This window comes from Microcaecilia unicolor, chromosome 7, assembly GCF_901765095.1.
Source record: "Microcaecilia unicolor chromosome 7, aMicUni1.1, whole genome shotgun sequence".
NCBI lineage: Eukaryota > Metazoa > Chordata > Amphibia > Gymnophiona > Siphonopidae > Microcaecilia > Microcaecilia unicolor.
The window spans coordinates 184599043-184617986 of record NC_044037.1 but is presented as its reverse complement, the minus strand read 5'-3'; the positions used below and the strand labels follow the sequence as shown (position 1 = coordinate 184617986).

At 45.1% G+C, this 18944-nt stretch overlaps 1 protein-coding gene across 1 annotated transcript in view; it reads right to left on the bottom strand.

Annotated features, from left to right (window-relative positions):
• The window catches only part of UNC80 (unc-80 homolog, NALCN channel complex subunit), a 417216-nt gene that overhangs the window by 349769 nt on the left and 48503 nt on the right, over positions 1–18944 (bottom strand). The window contains 4 exon segments of the mRNA XM_030209474.1: positions 714–848; positions 2298–2559; positions 6033–6172; positions 11619–11692. Coding sequence (XP_030065334.1) covers positions 714–848; positions 2298–2559; positions 6033–6172; positions 11619–11692 — 611 coding nt within the window.

Sequence of the window (18944 nt, the reverse complement as noted above, 5' to 3'; positions counted from 1 at the left end):
GGTAAGGTCTCATGCACAACTCGGGCGGTATGCATGCAGCGCGTGCCCACTGCCATTTACCGTGGGGTAAGCGCCATGTGGTAGAAAATATTTTCTATCACATGTTTTTAGTGCATGCCACATTCAGACTTACTGCCGGGGGCACACGGTAGCTGGTTGATCATGCTGATTTGGCATACGCTGGATGCGCGTAGGCCCTTATTCGCCTTTGTAAAAGGGCCCCAGTGCATGCTAAATTTTAGTAAAATGGCCCTTTAGTTTTTTTTTTCAGTAAACGCACAATTAAACTATATACTTTATTGCCAAAGAATGTGGTTAAGTCAACTAGTATGGCTGAGTTTTAAACAGGTTTGGACAAATTTCTATAGAACAGATCCATAAATATTTCCCAGATATAAGTGTGTGTCTTTACCTCTTACTTTTGCGAAAGAGTAATATGGAACAGATTTTCCTATTAGGATCTGCCTGGTACTTATAAGTAAGCTGGATTGGCCACTGTCGACACTCAATGGAACATTAGTATAATCTAGCAAGGCATTTCTTATGTATGCATGTCTTTATGATTAGGATTTATTTACCACCTTCTTGAAAAAATTTCACCCAAGGCTGTGTGCTGCAAGAATCAGCTGGACATAGGCAATAGACAATTACAGCAGTAAAAAATATTCAAACATATACTATGGAAGAAGCCAGTAATGTACAGATCCACTTACCTTCTTAAAGATGTTCATTCCTAGGTCTGAGGAGAGGTCTGGGACAGCTGGTCTGCGCAGGTTAGTCAGTGATACCTTGGAAAAGGCCTCAGTGCTTGAAGTTTTTTCCTCCTCATTGCACTTCATGGTGAGATCCTTCACTCCGTAGAAAGGCAACAAAGCAAGTGAGAAAAAGTCAACTATGAAATTGAAGGCTTTTTATATGCTTGGTTTTCTATTTTGTTTTTTTCTGCTCACATAACTCATTGCAACATAGTGGATTGTTGGGCTGCACTGTCATGCCTGTGTGATGCTGATTGTCCACATAATTAATTTGTTCTAAACAGGTGCTTATTGAAGCTCATAAAGTTCCACAGTCTGTTAGAAGAGTGATGTCTGCTCATTTTTGTTAAATTGCTACATCTTTGGTTGGTGCTTCACTGCTGCATCTACTTTAGATTTGGCTACTAGCTATGCACGGAGTTTGAATGTCACCTTGCACTGAGGTTTGCTGAAATGCTATTCCACAAGATCAGTTGATGGAGACTACAGTGAAATTGTGCTAGGGTCACACGTCCAGGTTCTCATGGCCTGTGTTGCAGGGGCGGACTGACCATTCAGGCAACCGGGCAGTGCCCGAGGGCACAGAGGCTCTAGGGGGCCCAGAGGCTCTGACCGGATGCCCGCCACACACTACAGCCCTTCCCAGCCCTATCTTTAAAGGCACGCCACTGGTGATCTAGTGGCCTCTGCGGGAGGGGGGTGGACATGTTCTTTCCTGCCTTTTGTGCTGTCGCTATTCCCCCTGCCTGGCACCGCCGTACTTTAAAAACGGAGGCTTAGACTCCCTGTGGATGTCTTGCGAGATTGTCGAGACCCGCGAGACTGCCGCGGGAAGTCTCAGCTGCCATTTTGAAAACACGGCGGTGCCAGTAGGCAGGAGAATAGCAGCAGCGAAGTGGGCAGGAAAGAATGTGTTCCTCCCCTCCCCTCACAGAGACCACTAGACTACCAGGGCCCTTCAGGTAGAACCAGGGCAGCAGGGGTGTTAGCTGTGGAGGTGGTGGGGGGGGGGGGGGCAGCAGCATGGCAGTATGGGTGTGTTGGGCAGTGGCCGGGTGTGGGGCTCAGACTACCCTCAGTGCCGGGGGCCCAGACCACTCTCAGTCCACCCCTGCTGTGTTGGGTGGTTTGCTTACAATTTGGGAAGTACAGTATACAACATTTTTAAGCACTGACACTGTTAAGTGCCACAGTATATAATTTTTGAAGATTTATTTAGGCTAAAGTTGTTGGAGGTAATTTTCAGCCAGTGTTCTTGTGACCTCCACCCAGACTCTGGGTGGATTTAGCGCATGCTAATGATTAGCATGTGCTAAATGATAAGAAGCCTATTATATTCCTATGGGCATCTTATCATTTAGCATGCATTGATCATTATCGTGTGCTAAATCTGTTAGCGCACCTTAGTAAAAGGACCCCTATGTTAGGGATAAGAGTGGAAGAACAGCAGTCCCAAACTGAAAGCTGAACCATCAAATAAAAGCAGGAAGAAAAGAAAATGTAAAGCTAGTGAGCAACAGATAGGAAACTTGATCTTCTTACTTGAGTCTTGTGAGTATTGACTAGTGAGGGCGCTGCAGCCACCATGGAACTGCTGCGGGGTCGGGGCAGGTGGGGGATTTCTGGCTCCGGAGGCTTCTCGGGCTTCTCTTGCAGCATTTGTCGCAGCCTCTGTAGATAATACATTAGGGACCACTGTGTACCTTCTTCAGACCAGTGAGCCTGCAGCAGGCAGCGCAATACTGCAACATCAAAGTAAGTGGCATGGCGAGATTTTTGGCATGGCGGCATCACCACCGATGTCCTGTTGTAAAAGGTAAAAACATGGAAACATTATTACAGGTGTTCATTATAGTCGTATTATATCAGTTTTGGCAGTTCCCCTCCTCCTCATCCATGGAAGGGGACTTTATAATCAATTATCTCTTTTCTAAGACAGGCAGGTGAGACCTAGAGCTTAAAACTGTTTAGTCTAGTGTCTGCTGTGACCCATGCAAATAGAATACAAATATTAATCTATGCAGTTCAAGATGGAGTGTAGATACAATCTGGAGGCCCTTAGAAAATGTAGGAGTTTGTTTCTGACATACACAGGGTGGGCAATTCTATAAGTGGATGTCTCAGTTTAGGTGCTCCAATGCCATATGGAGAGAGCCTATCCTGCAATGGCACCTGAGCACCCAGATTCCATTACAGAAAACCTGTGTAACCCAGGATCAGCACACCAAACATTTCGATACCCGCAGTTAGACCTGACATAACTGCAGTCATGTAAATGCAGCAAAAGCATGTGTAACTTATAGTATTCTGAAAGTTACACATGCAAGTCGGAGTCATGCCCATTACCCGCCCATGTACAACCCCTTCCATTTACACGCTGTCCCCTGGATTCTATATATGGGGCTCAAAATTGGGTGTTCTGATTTGGGTGTATGCCCAAATTGCACAAATGATTTGAGTAATAAGCCAATTAGCACCAATATTTGGGTGATGACAATCAATTAGTGGTGCTAACTGGCAACAATTTGGATTTATGCATGCACTGCTCTATAAAGATACACATGTAAATGTTTTAGGGGCCATTTTACTAAGCCACGTAAGTGTCCACCTGTGCCTGTGCGCCAAAATGGAGTTACCGCCTGGCTACCACATTGCTCTTGTGGTAATTTCATTTTTGGTGTGCGTCCGATACGTGCGGCCAAAAAATAATTTTTATTTCGGACGTGCATATCGGATGCATGCTAAATGGCATTTGATGCACATAGGTCATTAACACCTGGATCAGCATGCACCCGAAACCCGCGCCTACACTACCGCAAGCCATTTTTCAGCACACCTTAGTAAAAGGACCCCTTAGTGCACAACTGAAAAGGGGTTGTGGCCATGGGAGGGGTATGGGCAGGTCAGGAATGTTCACTAAAGATGCATAAAATTTGGGGGATCTGTGTCTAATTTACGTGCAAGAATTTAAACCAGGTTTTAGTTGGTGTAAATCCTCATGCCCAAAGTTGGGTGTGGATTCCAGTTCTACATGCTATTCCAGTGGTTCCTAAACCTGAACCTGAATAGCACCCTGCTGGAAGAGGCAGTAAAAAGAATTTGAAGATTGGCTCTAGCCTAAATATATTTAAGATAAGTTTTCTATTATATATAAGAAGGACTTGAAAGGTTTTTGAAGTTCAACTTTGAGAATGAGTTTTAAATGGATTTATTTGAATATTGAATTGTATACATAAATACAAAAGGACTGATGAGGATTTTAAGTGTGGTATATGACTGTTCTGCCGCACACCCGCTATTCTGAATTGAATATAGATAACCTTTTTGGGAAAATGCCACATTTAATTGATGTCAGCTAGGCGAGTAACTAATAGTATTCTATAACCCGCGAGCATAAGTGCCAGTCACGGCCCTGACCCGCCCATGCAACTCCCAGGTCACTCCCCCTTGCAACTGCATGCTATGGATTATGTACACACAATTTCTAAAATCCTGACTAAGGGCACTTACTTGCATAACTGCTAATTAGTGCCAATTGCTACCAATTATAGTCAATAATTGGTTATTATTGTCAATTAGCAGCTAATTATTAAATTAATATCAAACATATAAAAGGCAAGTGACTGACTCACCTGCAAATGCGCGTAGAGTCGGAACGCTGAGAGTGTAGAAGTCCAAGCCCCGCCTCCACCAGCAGTACAGCCCAATATGGAGGAGGGCTTGGACATGGGCATGGAAATCGGAGGAGGAGGGAGCTGGGAGGGAAGGAGGGGGCGGAACTGAGGGAAACAGACGCAGCAATGGAGAACTGACGACACAACGACGGCGGAAAGAGGGGGGGGCGACACCGAGGGGGGTCAAAGGTGGTGGCAGGGACGGCAGGGCACAGGAGGTCACAATCGCGATGGATGGGAGCCCGAGGATGGAGGGTAGGGGAGAGAACAGTTGATGGACACGGGTGGATGGAGCGAATGGGAGGGGGGAGAGGAGGGTTGCTGGACATGGGGGGAGGGCAGGGGAGAGAGCAGGGTTGGTGGAAGGGGGGAGGCCATAGGAAAACAAAAAACTAGCCCGTTGTTACGGGTTTAACGGCTAGTATGTGCATAACTGACACTATTCTGTATCTCACATATGCAAATTTGCACACTATGCAAAAATTGTGTGTACAAGTCTATAGTATTAGGGGTATGATATTGTGATAGTGTGAACAGGTGTACAGCAAGGACCCTCCACAGACACAGCCAAGCCAGTGATGAATATCTGGATATAAACCAAACTGTGGCAAGCGGGGAGAGATTCTATATATGGCACCTGGAAAATCCACGTGGAAATCATTTTTGCCTCCGTGTATTTTATAAGAGTTAGGCGCGGTATATAGAATATGCTTAGTTGATATCCCAGCGCCTAAAACTATGCACATTCATTTACACCACTGAAAATGTGGTGTAAATCACTGCACATAGATTTACGCGGACTGGGCCATATTCTATAACAATGAGTGTAAATTTGAGAACACCCACGAAACGCACATTTCCCCACCTAGAGCCACTTTTGGATGTGCACATTAATATTTAGGTGCAGTGAGTTACAGCATATATTTAGGGGTTCTTTTACTAAGCCGCGTAAGCGTCTATGCGCATCCGACATGTGCCAAAATGGAGTTACCACCCGACTACTGCATGGCTCTTGCGGTAATTTAATTTTTGGCGCACATCCTATACACGCATCTGAAAAATAAATATTTCTGGGTGCATGTAACGGACGCGCACCAAGTGGCATTTGGTGCGTGTAGGTCATTACCGCCCGGTTACCACCTGAGATTTTACTGCTAGGTCAATCGCTGGCAGTAAGCTCTCAGACCCAAAATGGACATGTGGCAATTTTCATTTTGCCTCACGTCCATTTTCGGCTAAAATTTTAAAAAGGCCTTTTTTACAGGCAAGCTAAAAAATGGATCAGCGTGCACCCTAAACCCGTGCCAACACTACCGCTTCAGCGCGCCTTTGTAAAAGGACCCCTTAGTGAGCTATGTGCATAAATTCTAATTATTGCCAATTAGGGCTCATTATTGCTTGTTAAGTGCTGTTAACAACTCTGATCGGCTTGTTAAGCCAATTAAGCTACGCACATTGTTATGGAATATGCTTAGATTTAGGAGCGGAACACTAGGCGCAATATATAGAATCCAGCAGTCAGTGTTTAAAGAAAATGCTGGCTGTTGTCGGCTGAATATTGACTCGGGAATAATATGAGTTGCTAATCAGCATGAGCCTGTACCTGGACACGGAAGGCCCTCTGCCCTGGGATGTCTGGGATGATGCACTTCCATCAAAAGAATTTGCTCGGTGACAGCTGGAAACAGTGGCTCTGGGAGAAACTGAATCTGTTTGTGCTGTTTCATATACCACCTGAAGACCCTTGAAGTGTTTTACATTAACAGAAAGAGGAAAAACATTAATTTAAGCTTATTAAATTAGCATTTATCTATACATCAATAAATGAAGCATCTGTGTGCTGCATAATATGGGGGTAATTTTATAAAGCATTTTCAGAGTGTAAAGCATGTATCTTACACATGGAAAATGGTGCTTAAAAAATGCATGTGCACAAACACACATGCATTCTCTTATATGGATCATGCATATACAAGTGTACATGTACAGAGTACACCAGGGGCATATCTGAGGTTCGGCGGTAGGGGGGGCAGGGGCTAGAGTGAGGGGGCACATTATAACCCCCCCACCGCCGTTAACCCTCCCCCGCCTACCGCCAACCCTTTCCCCGCCTACCGCGGTCACCTACCCTCCGAGGTCCGCTCCTGCCGTTTTTCTAAAATATTACTTCAGCTGGCGGGGGACCCCAACCCCCGCCAGCCCAGCCGAGGTCTTTAACTTCTTCATCCTCGTGCTGTTAAACCTGCAATGCAACCTTCCAGTTGGACGGAGTTTAACGTCGCAGCACGTTGACGTCCTGCACGTACAACGTGCTGCGACGTCAAACTCCGTCCAACTGGAAGGATGCATTGCAGGTTTAACAGTACGAGGATGAAGAAGTTAAAGACCTCAGCTGGGCTGGCGGGGATTGGTGTCCCCCGCCAGCTGAAGTAATATTTAAAAAAAACGGCAGGAGCGGACTTCGGGGGTAGGTGACCGCGGTAGGCGGGGAAAGGGTTGGTGGTAGGCGAGGGAGGGTTAACGGCGGTAGGGGGGTCCAGGACGAAATCTGCGGGGGCCCAGGCCCCTGTGGCCCCACGCAGATACGCCCCTGGAGTACACACACACTCGTGTATTCTTGCTTCAGAGCAGATGCACATTTTTGTGAGAGAATTTGTGCACTATTGGGGATTATTGTATGTGCCTATATTGAAAAGGCACACAAATAGCTATGGGCTCTTTTTACTAAGCGGTGGTAAACCCAACGCGAGCTTACTGCTCGCTACACAGGAAGTACCGCCAGGCTACCGCAGCAGCCTGGCCGTACTCCCCACCCCTAGCGCACTGTCATTTCCGGTGCTACAAAAATGTATTTATTGTTGTAGGACTGGGGTGTACCCGGCAGTAATCAGGTAGTGCTGCATGCTGCCCAGTTACCGCTGGGTTAATGCAGGAACCCTTACTGCCACCTCAATGGCAATGGTAAGGGCTCCCCCCTGAAATGGCAGTGCAGCAAGTGCTTTACTTGTTGCACAGCCATTTCCTGACAGAAGTCGAGACTTCCCTTTTACCAGCTGTAGTAAAAGGGGACCTCAGCGCTCATGTAAAACACATACCGATGCCAGAGCCAGCCCCCTTTTGTCACAGATTGGTAAACAGGGCCCTATCTTTGCCTTTATAAATTACTAAGGGCTCCTTTTACTAAGCTGCAGTGAGCACCAATGCATGCTCACTCAACAAAAAAGGCCTTTTAGCATGTGAGCCCTTACCACCTACAAAATAGATAGCAGTAGGGGTTCATGTGCTAATGGTCACATGATAATGGGAAAATTAATGTGTGGTGATTAATTTAAAAAAAAAAAACAGCAACAGAAAAAGCGGCCATTTTGCCCATGTAGAGAAATGGTCTTAGGTGCAGGAATGACCTGCAGAAGGATGTGCTAAAGCAATTTTTACCGCAGTTTGGAAAAAGGGCCCCCAAATGTCTATAACAATTCAACCATGCTGTATTTAATGATAGTTTAAAATATATATACAATAGTAATTATTTTCTGCTTGGCGTTTTGCCTTGTACTTTGTGCCCTTCTTTAATGGAACAGTGACTGCCAGATAAGTTTATTTTTAAATTTATCTATGCTCTAAATATAGTTTTTGAAGAAAAGAGTTTGGATAAATGACAAGATTTTTTTCACATATTTATTCACAAAGGCACTTGGACTTATGACTACAATAGTGAAAGACTGAAGGTGAATTTTTTGAACTTATTAGGCAAGATTCACTGCCTCTAATATGATGGTCCACCATCCTGCTTATTTTCGAAGGAGAAGGGCGCCCATCTTCCGACACAAAACGTCCTCAACTGCTTTCCGTCGCGGGGATGACCAAAGTTCAAGGGGGCGTGTTGGCAGTGCACCGAAGGCGGGATGGGGGCGTGGTTAACAGATGGGCGTCCTTGGCTGATAATGGAAAAAAGAAGGGCATCCCTCATGAGCATTTGGACATTGACAGATCTTATCCTAGCTAGGACTTGTTTTTATTTATTTTATTTTATTTATTTATTTCGACATTTATATCCCATATTTTCCAATTAACATTGTTTCAATGTGGCTTACAAACAGAATAGTTACATTTGATGAAATGATCTGTCAGTGATAGAGGGTCAAATATGTTATTTGCATGTTCGTGAATAATGGTGATTGAGTATGTCTGGGTTTTTATAGAAGGTAGAGTATTTTACTTGGCGGCTAGTGGCCTGTCTATGGAAGGAAAGATTGAGTACAAATTAGTGGCGAAGATCAAGTCATCAAGGCTCTTTTTGATTGACATATCTATGATACCTTTTATAAACTGCATTGAGTTAAACAACTGGGTACAAAGATGTCTTGAGACTGGAATGGGGCCTATTGCAGGAAAGAAATGTGCAGTCTTTAATATGGAAATAGGGCCTGTGAAAGGTGATTGGCCACCCCAGGCAAATATTTGGTCTTCCAGCTCATCCACTCAATTTACTGTCAGGCCCCACTCCACCCCAAAATTTGATAATTAATCCCAACAATCATTCCAACACAAGCCCTCTCACAACTATCCTATAAAACTGCATAATTGGGCATCATACTTTTTAAATATGTGAGTCAGTGAGTGAGTGTGTGTGTAATGAGGGCAATTTCCAAAAGATATTTACCTAGGTAAATGGGCTATTTGAAAAGTCTCTATCTTTTTTGCAGATAAAAAATGTGCTAATGGTTCTTTGAGCTTGCTTGGTTGTAAGGACTGTTAATAGATCAATCTATCTATAAAAATGTTTCTGTTAAATATTCTTATCCACATATACTCTCCCTCCCTCCCTCTTTCTTTCTTTTTTTCTCTCTCTTTCTGTGTGTAACAATGAATCAAATTTTAGTGTCAAATATAAATTGCAAGAGAGTTTTTATTAACCTTATTTAAAGAGTCTTTCTGCAGTGCCATTGCTTCTCTTGTCTCTTATATTCTTAAGAAAGCCCAAATTAAGACCTTTTAAGAGACTCCTGGCATGCCTTCTGTCCCTTCTGCCTCCTAGATCTCCCTTCAAATCTCCCAGCTTTCAGCACCATCAGTGCTGCTGCCATTAGACAGAGATTTGGCAGCGTGTTACCTTAGAACCAGGAGCAGACAGGGACAGTGGTGCAGAGATCAGCAAAAAATGCTGCACATGCTTTCCCTGTAGCAGCTTCTCCTCATCTTTCCGTCCCATGTGGCAATATACGTGCGTAAAAATACGTGCAATGATACGATGGAGCATACTTCTTCAGTAGGCATGTCCTATGGCAGAGTTTGGGCAGAGTGAGGGCAGACATTGCAAATATGTATGTACTTTTCGTACAAATATTTACATCTGCTTGAGAGCAGGTGTAAATGTTTGTGCCTGCAATATAGGTGCAATTTCTGCAACTTATTAGTATTTTATAAAGACATACAGGTGCCTATGGAGGTTCCCACATATAAACACATATAGAATAGTATTTACACATGTTGATAAGGCCCACATGTGTAAATGTCATTTGAAAACAGGGGCTATTTAAACCTAGGGATACTTACTCATTTACATTTCCAGGAGGCATGGAGGAATTGGTAAGGGAGGGCCTACAATATCATCATGAATTCCCCATCTTAGAAGGAGAATCCACATCAATTAGAAAAAATGTAGATGATGAATGGCATTTACAACTACCCCTAGACATAAGTACCTGCTTAAAGGGGAAGCTGTAAATGCCAAGGTTTGGGCAACCCACCGATCAACCCTCCCAACCTTGATTCTTTCACAATGATCACATAAAACATCTGATCTCCACCCAACAGCTGATCCCTCCATGAAATCTGAATCCTCCCCACCCACAACTTCTTCAACATAAAGACACCCCCACCCAACCCACCTGACAAAAATGAATCCCCCAAGACCTCTCCAGCAGCCCTTCAATCCCCACCCCCAGCTTTACTGCGGTTCCTGGTGTCTAGTAGGAGCAGGAGTGATGTCTACTTGACATCACTGGGTTCAAAAATTACTACAAGACCCCTAGTGCTAATCTTGAACAGGCAGGGATGAGGATCAGGGTGGTGGGTAGGGTCTTCATGCCATGTGGTTAGAGGGGAATTGGTTGCTTTAAAGGGTAAGAGGAATCAGATCTCAAAAGAGAGGATTGACTGTAGGGGTGGGAATTATTCTTCTCATCTCAACCTGGGCAGGCAAATTCCCCTCCCCACTTCCTTTATAAAATAAGGCTCCATGTGTTTTTATATAATAGTGCCTAAGTAGACACTTGCCCTCTTCAACCTGGTGCCCTGTTATAAAATGACCCTCATAGAGAAGAAAGGAGTCAATGATTGTTGTGGTACTACTTTGTGCCAGAAAGAAGAAGAGGAGCTGATGTGAGGATAGCACTTGCAGTTCTTTTGCTTGTCTGTGCACTCTGATGCTATAATTTACCATCAAAAGAGCAAGAGGAATGGAATTAGAAAAGGAACAGGGCAAGAGAGGAAAGATGGAGGACTGAAGGGAGCAGGAAAGGTTGGGGGAACCATAAAGAGGGAAACGGAGGGTTGAAAGGGAACAAAAATATCAGAGATGAGGAGAGAGGGGCTGAAGGAAGTGAGAAGATGTCAAGAGGGAAGGTGATGTCATAAAGGGAGAGAGGACTAATTAGGGTTAGAAATGGGCCAGTGGGGACATAAGAAAAGAGGAAAGGAGAAATGGATGGTAGCAGAAGGGGAAGAGGAGAGAAGAGAAACTGTAAACTGGGATGTGGAAGCATGAATAGTAGATAAGGAAGTGAACATTACACTGTTCTTACTCTCCTCCTGACTGGTCTAGTACCACGTTTACCTCACTACTGATGTTCTCCTTACATTCACCTTAGTCTTGCCATTCTACTCTTACCATCCTGGTGCTACCACTCCCTTCCTGATAACTCCAGTACTGCCTCGGTCCCTCACCATTTCTGATATTCTGTCTAACTAGTCCATCTAGTGTTGTAGTTTTCCTTGATAATCCCTGTAGTGCTTTACTTTGTATAGCACAGTTTTCTCTCAGATCACACCACTGGAGGGTTGTCTCCTTTTTACTTCTATAAAAATCACTTTAACAATAGTGCTTCAATAGAAAATAATTCAGCAGTAAGAACTCTGAGCTGAGATTTCTCTGTATGTTTGCTTGTACTCATGTCAATGGAAGTAGTACCTCAGGGTGTTCCGTGTCCTGTCTAGGTGATTTAGGAGTTTGGTTCTGACTGCTGGTTGGAGAACTTCGTTTGGCTGAAAACAGAAAATTTAATATACATCTAAATATCATACAAAGTATCATGGTCTGTCCCCCATATACATGTATGATTAGCTTTTGAGATACATGATGGCTTCTCAAACTTGTTGTGGGGATGCCATAGCCAGTCGATTTTTCAGAATATTCATAATAAATATGTAGAAGATCAATCTGCATGCACTGTAGACCCAGCATATGCACATTTATCTCATGTACATCCATTGTGGTTATCTCGAAAACCTGACTAGCAGAGGGGTCCTCAGAACAGGTTTGGGAAGACCTGAGATACAATGTTTAAAGTATAAATGCCATCAAGTTTACTATTAAACTATGAGAAGAAAGGAAAAGAACTAGATAATCCTTCTCTTCCCCTTCTGACTTTTATCAAATTGAACAGAAATATCTCCTAAGGTTGCTACTTCAGTTGGGTCAATTGATCACCTTTTTGTAGTATTTCTTTCAAGAAGGTTTAGAAAGAGGTTTGAGTGCAAGCCACTGTTGGCAGTAGGATATTGGGTTAGATGGACGATTGATCTGACCCAGAATGACTCTTCTTATGTTCTTATGATAAAGCTAACATATGCACCCATGTCCTTTTAAAATATCCTATCCAAAAGCTTCAGCATAGGTTTACATAAGCTCCAAGGCAAGAGTAACTTTGTGTATGTGTCAGTAGAACTCACAGCATACACATGTATTTTATAAAACGTGCACTTAAGTGTCAATCCTTACTCCCCACCCCCAAGTATCCTGGTTCCTCGGTCTTGCCTGAGTTTCAGCAAGGTCTTCCTATCAGAGGTATAGGAGAATACGCATACAGAAGTCCTCCCCCAGTGTAGGAGAAAGGCAAATGATGGTAGTCTGCCATGTGATTTGAGCCTGGGGCAGAACTGAGGGACCTTGTTGTTGAGTGGTGAAAAGATCCACCGAGGGAGTGCCCCACTCCTGTAAAATCTTTCATGCTGTGTGCTTGTTGCATGACCAGTCGTGCAGTTGCAATATCAATATCCTGCTCAGTATACCCACCAGGCAGTTGTACTTGCTGAGAAGGTATATGGCACAGAGGCTCATCCCATGAAGGAGAGCCCATTGTCACATATCTACCGCTTCCTGCAGTGCCGGTGCTAGGGTTTCTGGCACCCTCCTGCAGCCTATTAGTCAGCTCCACATACCCATCCAGGGGCAAGGTCACTATGGCTCTTCCCCTACAGTAGCCACACCCTACAGTAGCCACACCCCTTTTACCAGCCATGGCACATATAAACAGGTATCATTGAAAATATTATACCAGTATAGAAGAAGAAAAATAACTTTTTTTTTTTATTATAAATAATTTCTGTAAGCTGTTACAGCTCCAGTATACCCAAAATGACACAAACCAAATTAGCATACAGACCAGGAATTAGGAGACTAGTCTTGCCAAACCTGAAGCAATATGTTATCAAAATCTCAGAACCTAACAAACAGATCTCTATTCAGACACTTGGCCTTGCAGTCATACATGCAGAACAGAGAAAGCCCCTCTTCAAATTTAACCTGAAATCCTAAGAAGTTAGACTCTGCAAGCAGCACAATACCAGAAAAACAGAAAGAAACACATTGCTATACATTGCAAAATAAGACAGCAGATGTAAATTCTCAAATTGGACATATTCCAAACACTAAAATGAAAATAAAATGATTTTTTCTACCTTTGTTGTCTGCTGACTTTGTTTTTCTGATCATGTTGGTCCCAGTCTCTGATTCTCCTGCTCTCTATCTGTTCTCTAAACTCCGTTTCCAGGGCTTCCTTTCCATTTATTTCTTTACTTTCCTCCTTTCTTCTTCATTTCTTGCCCTACATCCACAGGTAAAAGCTGGGTCCTCCACAGACTTGACTAGAGAAGATACAGAGTGGATCCAGCTTTTGTCTCTTTTCTCCATCCATGTGTAGTTTTTCTCCTCTTTTCCCTTTCCCTCATCTCCGTTCAGTATGCATCTCCTTCCTCTGTCTTCCCTCCCCTCTATCCATGTCCAGCATTTCTCCTCTCTCCCTACCCCTCCATCCATATGCATCTCCTTTCTCTGTCTTTCCTTCCCTCCATCCCTGTCCAACATTTCTCCTCTCTTCCCTGCTCTCCACTCCATCCATGTTCAGCAATTCTCCTCGATCCCTCTCCTCCATCCATGTGCATCTCCTTCCTGTCTTCCCTCTCTTCCATCCATGTCCTACATTTCTCCTGCCCTCCTCTCCATTCATCCATGTTCAGCAACTCTCCTCCTTCCCCTGCCCTCCCCTCCATACATCCATATCCAGCAATTCTCTTCTCTCCTGCCCTCCATGTCCAGAGATTTCTCCTTTTTCCCCTACCCTCCCATCCATGTCCAGCAATTCTCCTCTGCCCTCCCCACCCATCCATGTCCAGCGATTTCTCCTCTCTCCCCTGCCTTCCCCTCCCATCCATGTCCAGCAATTCTCCTCTGCCCTCCCATCTCATCCCATCCCATCTGATCCGTGTCCACTGACTCTCCCTAGCCCCCCTTTTAAGCCCCCACCCTCACCTGCCCACCCTCTTCTCCCACAACTGCACTCCTTTCCTTCCTGCCACCCTGCCTTTAAAACTTTTAATTTACCTGAAGTTGCAGTGGTGGCAATGAAGGTGGCAGGCTTGGCTCGGCTCACCTCCAGCCTTCCCTTCTCTCTCAGTTTCCCGCCATCCTCTGATGTAATTTCCTCTTTCTGCGAGGGCAGGACACTGAGAGGGAAGGGAAGGAAAAGCTGGAGGTGAGCCGAGCCTGCTGTTTTCACTTCCCCCACTGCAACTTGAGGTAAAATAAAAGTTTTAAAGGCAGGGCGGCAGGAAGGAAAGGAGGGCAGTTGTGGGAGAAGAGGGTGGGCAGGTGAGGATCGTGAGGACCTCTCCCGGCAGTGGTAAGTGTGGCTTGTGGCGCCCTCCAGAGGTCAGCGCCCCCCTGCCTTGCTTACCGCACTTACCGGGTTGTGCCGGCCCTGGCTTCCTGACACAAGGGGTAGGCTCCCATACCCCACTATGTGTTGACATAAAACATCGCAACCTGGTTGTGTGTCTGAATTTGGATAGTTTGGTTTTGGAGTCAATCTTTGAAAGCATTTAGAGCGTTCCAGATGACCCATAACTCAAAGAGATTGATTTGAAGATGAGCGCCCTGAGTGGTCCACTGACCGTGAGTGTGAAGCCCATCCACATGAGCTCCCCAACCGAGGTTGGATACATCCATTATCAACATCTTTTGATGCATTAATTTGGAATGGAAGTCCCAGAGTCAAATTAGACCAGAGAAGGGTGTGAGTGAACTCTGACGGGACGTGAATGACATCTGTTAGATTCCCTGTGACTTGAGACCACTGGGAAACTAAGGTCCATTGGGCCCTTCTCAAATGGAGACATTCCATGGGAGTGAAATACACTGTGGAGGCCATGAGGCCCATCAGTCTCAACATTTGCTGAGCTGAAACATGCTGGCTGCTGCAGATCTGTGAGTCAAGCACTACTAAGGTATCTGCTCTCTCTAGAGGAAGGAAGGTCCGAGCCGCTCCTATGTAGTCCAATTGAGATGGGATTTGGGATAATTTATGGCAAACCCCAGTAGCTCTAGCACCTGAATAGTCAACTGCATAGACTTGGTTTCTCCTTCCTGAGATGTGTTGTTTGACCAAGCAATCATCCAGGTAAGGAAATGCATACAATCCCAGTCTGCGTATATATGCTGCAACTACCACCAGGAAGTTGGTGAAAACTCTGGGGGCAGACGCTAGGCGAAATGGTAGAACACAATACTGGATGTGGTGTTTCTCTTGAATAAGAGGGAGTAGGGTGCCCGGGGAAATCATCCTGAACTGTTTTTTACAAGAAATTTGTTCAGGACTAGGAAGAGTCGGTATCCCCCTATTTTCTTGGTCACAAGGAAATACCTGGAATAGAACCTTGCCCTTCTTCCTCTGGTGGCAGAAGTTTGACCGCTTGGGCCTGCAGAAGGGCGGAGATAACTTTTACAAGTGCTTGCTTTTACAGAGAGCTGATGGGACATTCTTGGTGGGAAATTTGGAGGTCACTGATGCCAGTTCAAAGCGTGCCTGCGACGGACTATTTGAAGAACCCACTGGTCATAGGTTGTAAGGAGCTATCTCTGGTGGTAAAAGTGAACCTCCCTCCGACTGGTAGGTCATCTGGAACTGATACTCTTTGACGGCTATGCTTTGCTGGAGCCAGTCAAAAGCACATACCCTGCTTTGACTGGGGAGCCAGCAGAGACTTCTGAGGGCAGGACTGGTGAGACCTGGGATGCTGGCCTTGAGTCATCTGAGTGAACCAGACCGAGGGCTGATATATATGCTTTTGAGAGTAGTAGGATCTGCACCTCTGCCCCATCAAATCTTCTTGTGGAAGAAGATGCAGATGGAGGTTGCGGAAAGAGAGTGTGGATAGTATCAGTGTGCTTTTTAATGAGGTCAGCGACCTCTTTCACTTTCTTTCCAAATAAGTTGTCCCCTGAGCATGGCATATCTGCCAATCTCTCTTGAATAGCCTGTTCCAGGTCACAGACACGCAGCCATGAGAGTCTGCACATCCCCCCACCCATTCTAGAGAGTCTGGATGCAATATCAAAGGTGTCATAAGCGCCTCTGGCCAAATAATGCCTATACTCCATCTGCTTATTGGCCAACTGGCAAAGTTCAGCAGAATGCTCTGCAGGGAGTGAGTCCACCAGACTGAGTGTACTATTCACTAAAGACTCCAAGTAAAGGCTCATGTAGAGCTGGTAGGACTGGATGCGGCAATGAACATTAAGGTTTGAAAAGTTTTTCCTCCCAAATGAGTCCAAGGTTCTGGCCTTTCGCCCCAGAGGCACCAAGCCTGAGACCAAGAACTGTTGGCTCATTTGAGAGCGGATTCGACTACCAAAGAGTGATGAGGCAGCTGGGGCTTCTCGAATTTGGGAGCCTTCTGGATACAGTACTGCTTATCCAACTTCTTGGGTGCTACCTGAACAGCGAGGGGAGATTCCCAATTCCTCATCTATATATCTTTAAGGATAGGGTGCAACGGTACTGTGATCCCCTTCCTTAGGAAGAAACTTATAGCCCAAGACAGATAACATCTCTGCCCTGGTTTCCTCCTACGTCTCCAACTTAAATGAGATGGCTGCAGCCATCTCCCTGGCAAAACCAGTGAAAAAGAGTGCCTCTGGAAGAGATTTTTGTCTCTCTTGAGGAGGTGAGGGATCAGATAGGATACCATATGATTCCTATTCTGAGAAGTAATCTGGAGCTGTATCTGATTCCCATAAGCGCTCACAGTCAGACTCCTCCTCCTCATGAGGACAGGAGACTGGGTCTGCACTGGCCTTGATCTAGTAGAATGATGTCCATGCTCCGAGGAATATCAAGGTGCAGCCCTTCCCTCTGGGGAAGCTTCCTCCTCTGATGTCAGAAGGGGTACTCAGCTCTGGCACTCTGCGAGGTACTGGTGTCAATCAACTGAGCACCAGCATCAATGGAGCCTTGGAGAGGGGCTCGGGCTGCACCTTCAATGCTAAAGCTGGAGTACCCTGCAGCAACTGCACCAGCCCTTCTTGGAACATGCTCTGGAACTGCTCATCAAAGCTGGGCATTGGCAAAGGCATGGGAGCTGGTATGGAGGCAGCCTGCAAAGTCATCATTGCCAAACCGATGATGGGAGCCTGGCTACTTGATGACTGAGACACCAGCACCTCTTCCAAAGAGGGGGAGAACTCCTCTCGATGTCGGCGCTTCTCTGGTATCAGAGAGCTTGATGCCCTGGTGCTCCTGGCACCATGCATTGAGGAGGACTGATGCTTCTGCTTCTTGGGCTTCCCCCAATGTATAGTACCTTGATCACCTAGTGCCAATGAGGACACCGCCGAATCCAAGCGTCTGCCTGGTGTTGGGTCTGATGCTGACCAGTCCCAGGTCCTATTCACAGTGTCTGGTGTTGAGGCAGGTGGAGACCCACCCGATGCCAGTGCACTCCCAGTAGTTACCAGTGTTGGAGCAGCTATTGAGGTTGATGTCGCTGGTGCTTCCTTTGAGCCAAATGTACTCCTTGTGTCCTTGCCTGCATTTAAAGACAAAGATCACAGAAGGGTCATGATTTGGCCCAAGGCACCCAATGTACCAGTTGTGTGGGTCCATTAGAGAAATAATGCGGCGGCACTTAGCGTGCCGCTTGAAGCCACTGGGGTCTTATGGGACATCAAGAAAATAATTTTAGCTAAATTAAACTCCTCAGTCTTAAACAAGTAGAAAAGGGAAGCATTGAAATTGAGGTCGGGGCTGCAGCCTGTGTATCCACTCACAAAAAAGGAAACTGAAAAAAATAAAATAAAAAAAAACTGTTGAAAAATATGAGGAAGAAGAAATAAAGAAAAAAAAGGGAGAAAATTACTCACTAGGGAAGCCACTCATGAAAACGAAAAAATTCTCAAAAATGCAGCATAAGAAGAACACTACAAAAAGGGTCCTCTCATCGCCGAGAAAAAGAGACTGAGGGGACGTGCGTTTGAGGACTGGGTGGGAAGGCACCAATGCATGCATGGTGGGGCGCTACTAGAACTTTTGTTCAGTTCTAGCAATTCAGCATATGCACCGGGGCTCCGTTGGATGACATCACCCACATGTGGGATTAATGCAGCCTGCTTGTCCTCGGAGAAGGTGACTTCAAACCACACTGCAGTATGACTTCTATTTAATGCTCATTGATTTGATCGTGTGACACTCCTCCTTACTGAACATCACTGGTTTCGTGTTTATTATTCTATTCAATTCAAAATTCTTGCTCTGGCTCATATCATTCTCCACTTCTTATTCTTACATGCCTGCTCACTCTCTCTGCTCTCAGGCAGAGAATTTTCTTACTTTTCTATAAGTGTTCTGTTCTCACCTTGACTCTACCAGATGTTCTGCCTTTTCCTTCCTTGCCCCTTATTTTTGGAATTCTCTTCCAGTTACTATCCATAAAGAAACATCCTTTCATAGGTTGAAACCCCACCTTTTGTACAGCTTTGGTTGGACTAGGCTGTAGCACCCTATATTTACGGTCAGCAGGAAGGTGGGTGGATAATCTGATAATCTATTGATTGGTTGTGTTTTCTTTGATTAAATATTGTGCCTCTTTTTTTCTTTTTTGTTTTGTTATGGAGTTCTTTTCTTTTATCTGAATTTTAAGCTTTTGTTAACTATGTTACACAGACCTTGCATAGACATTCCTG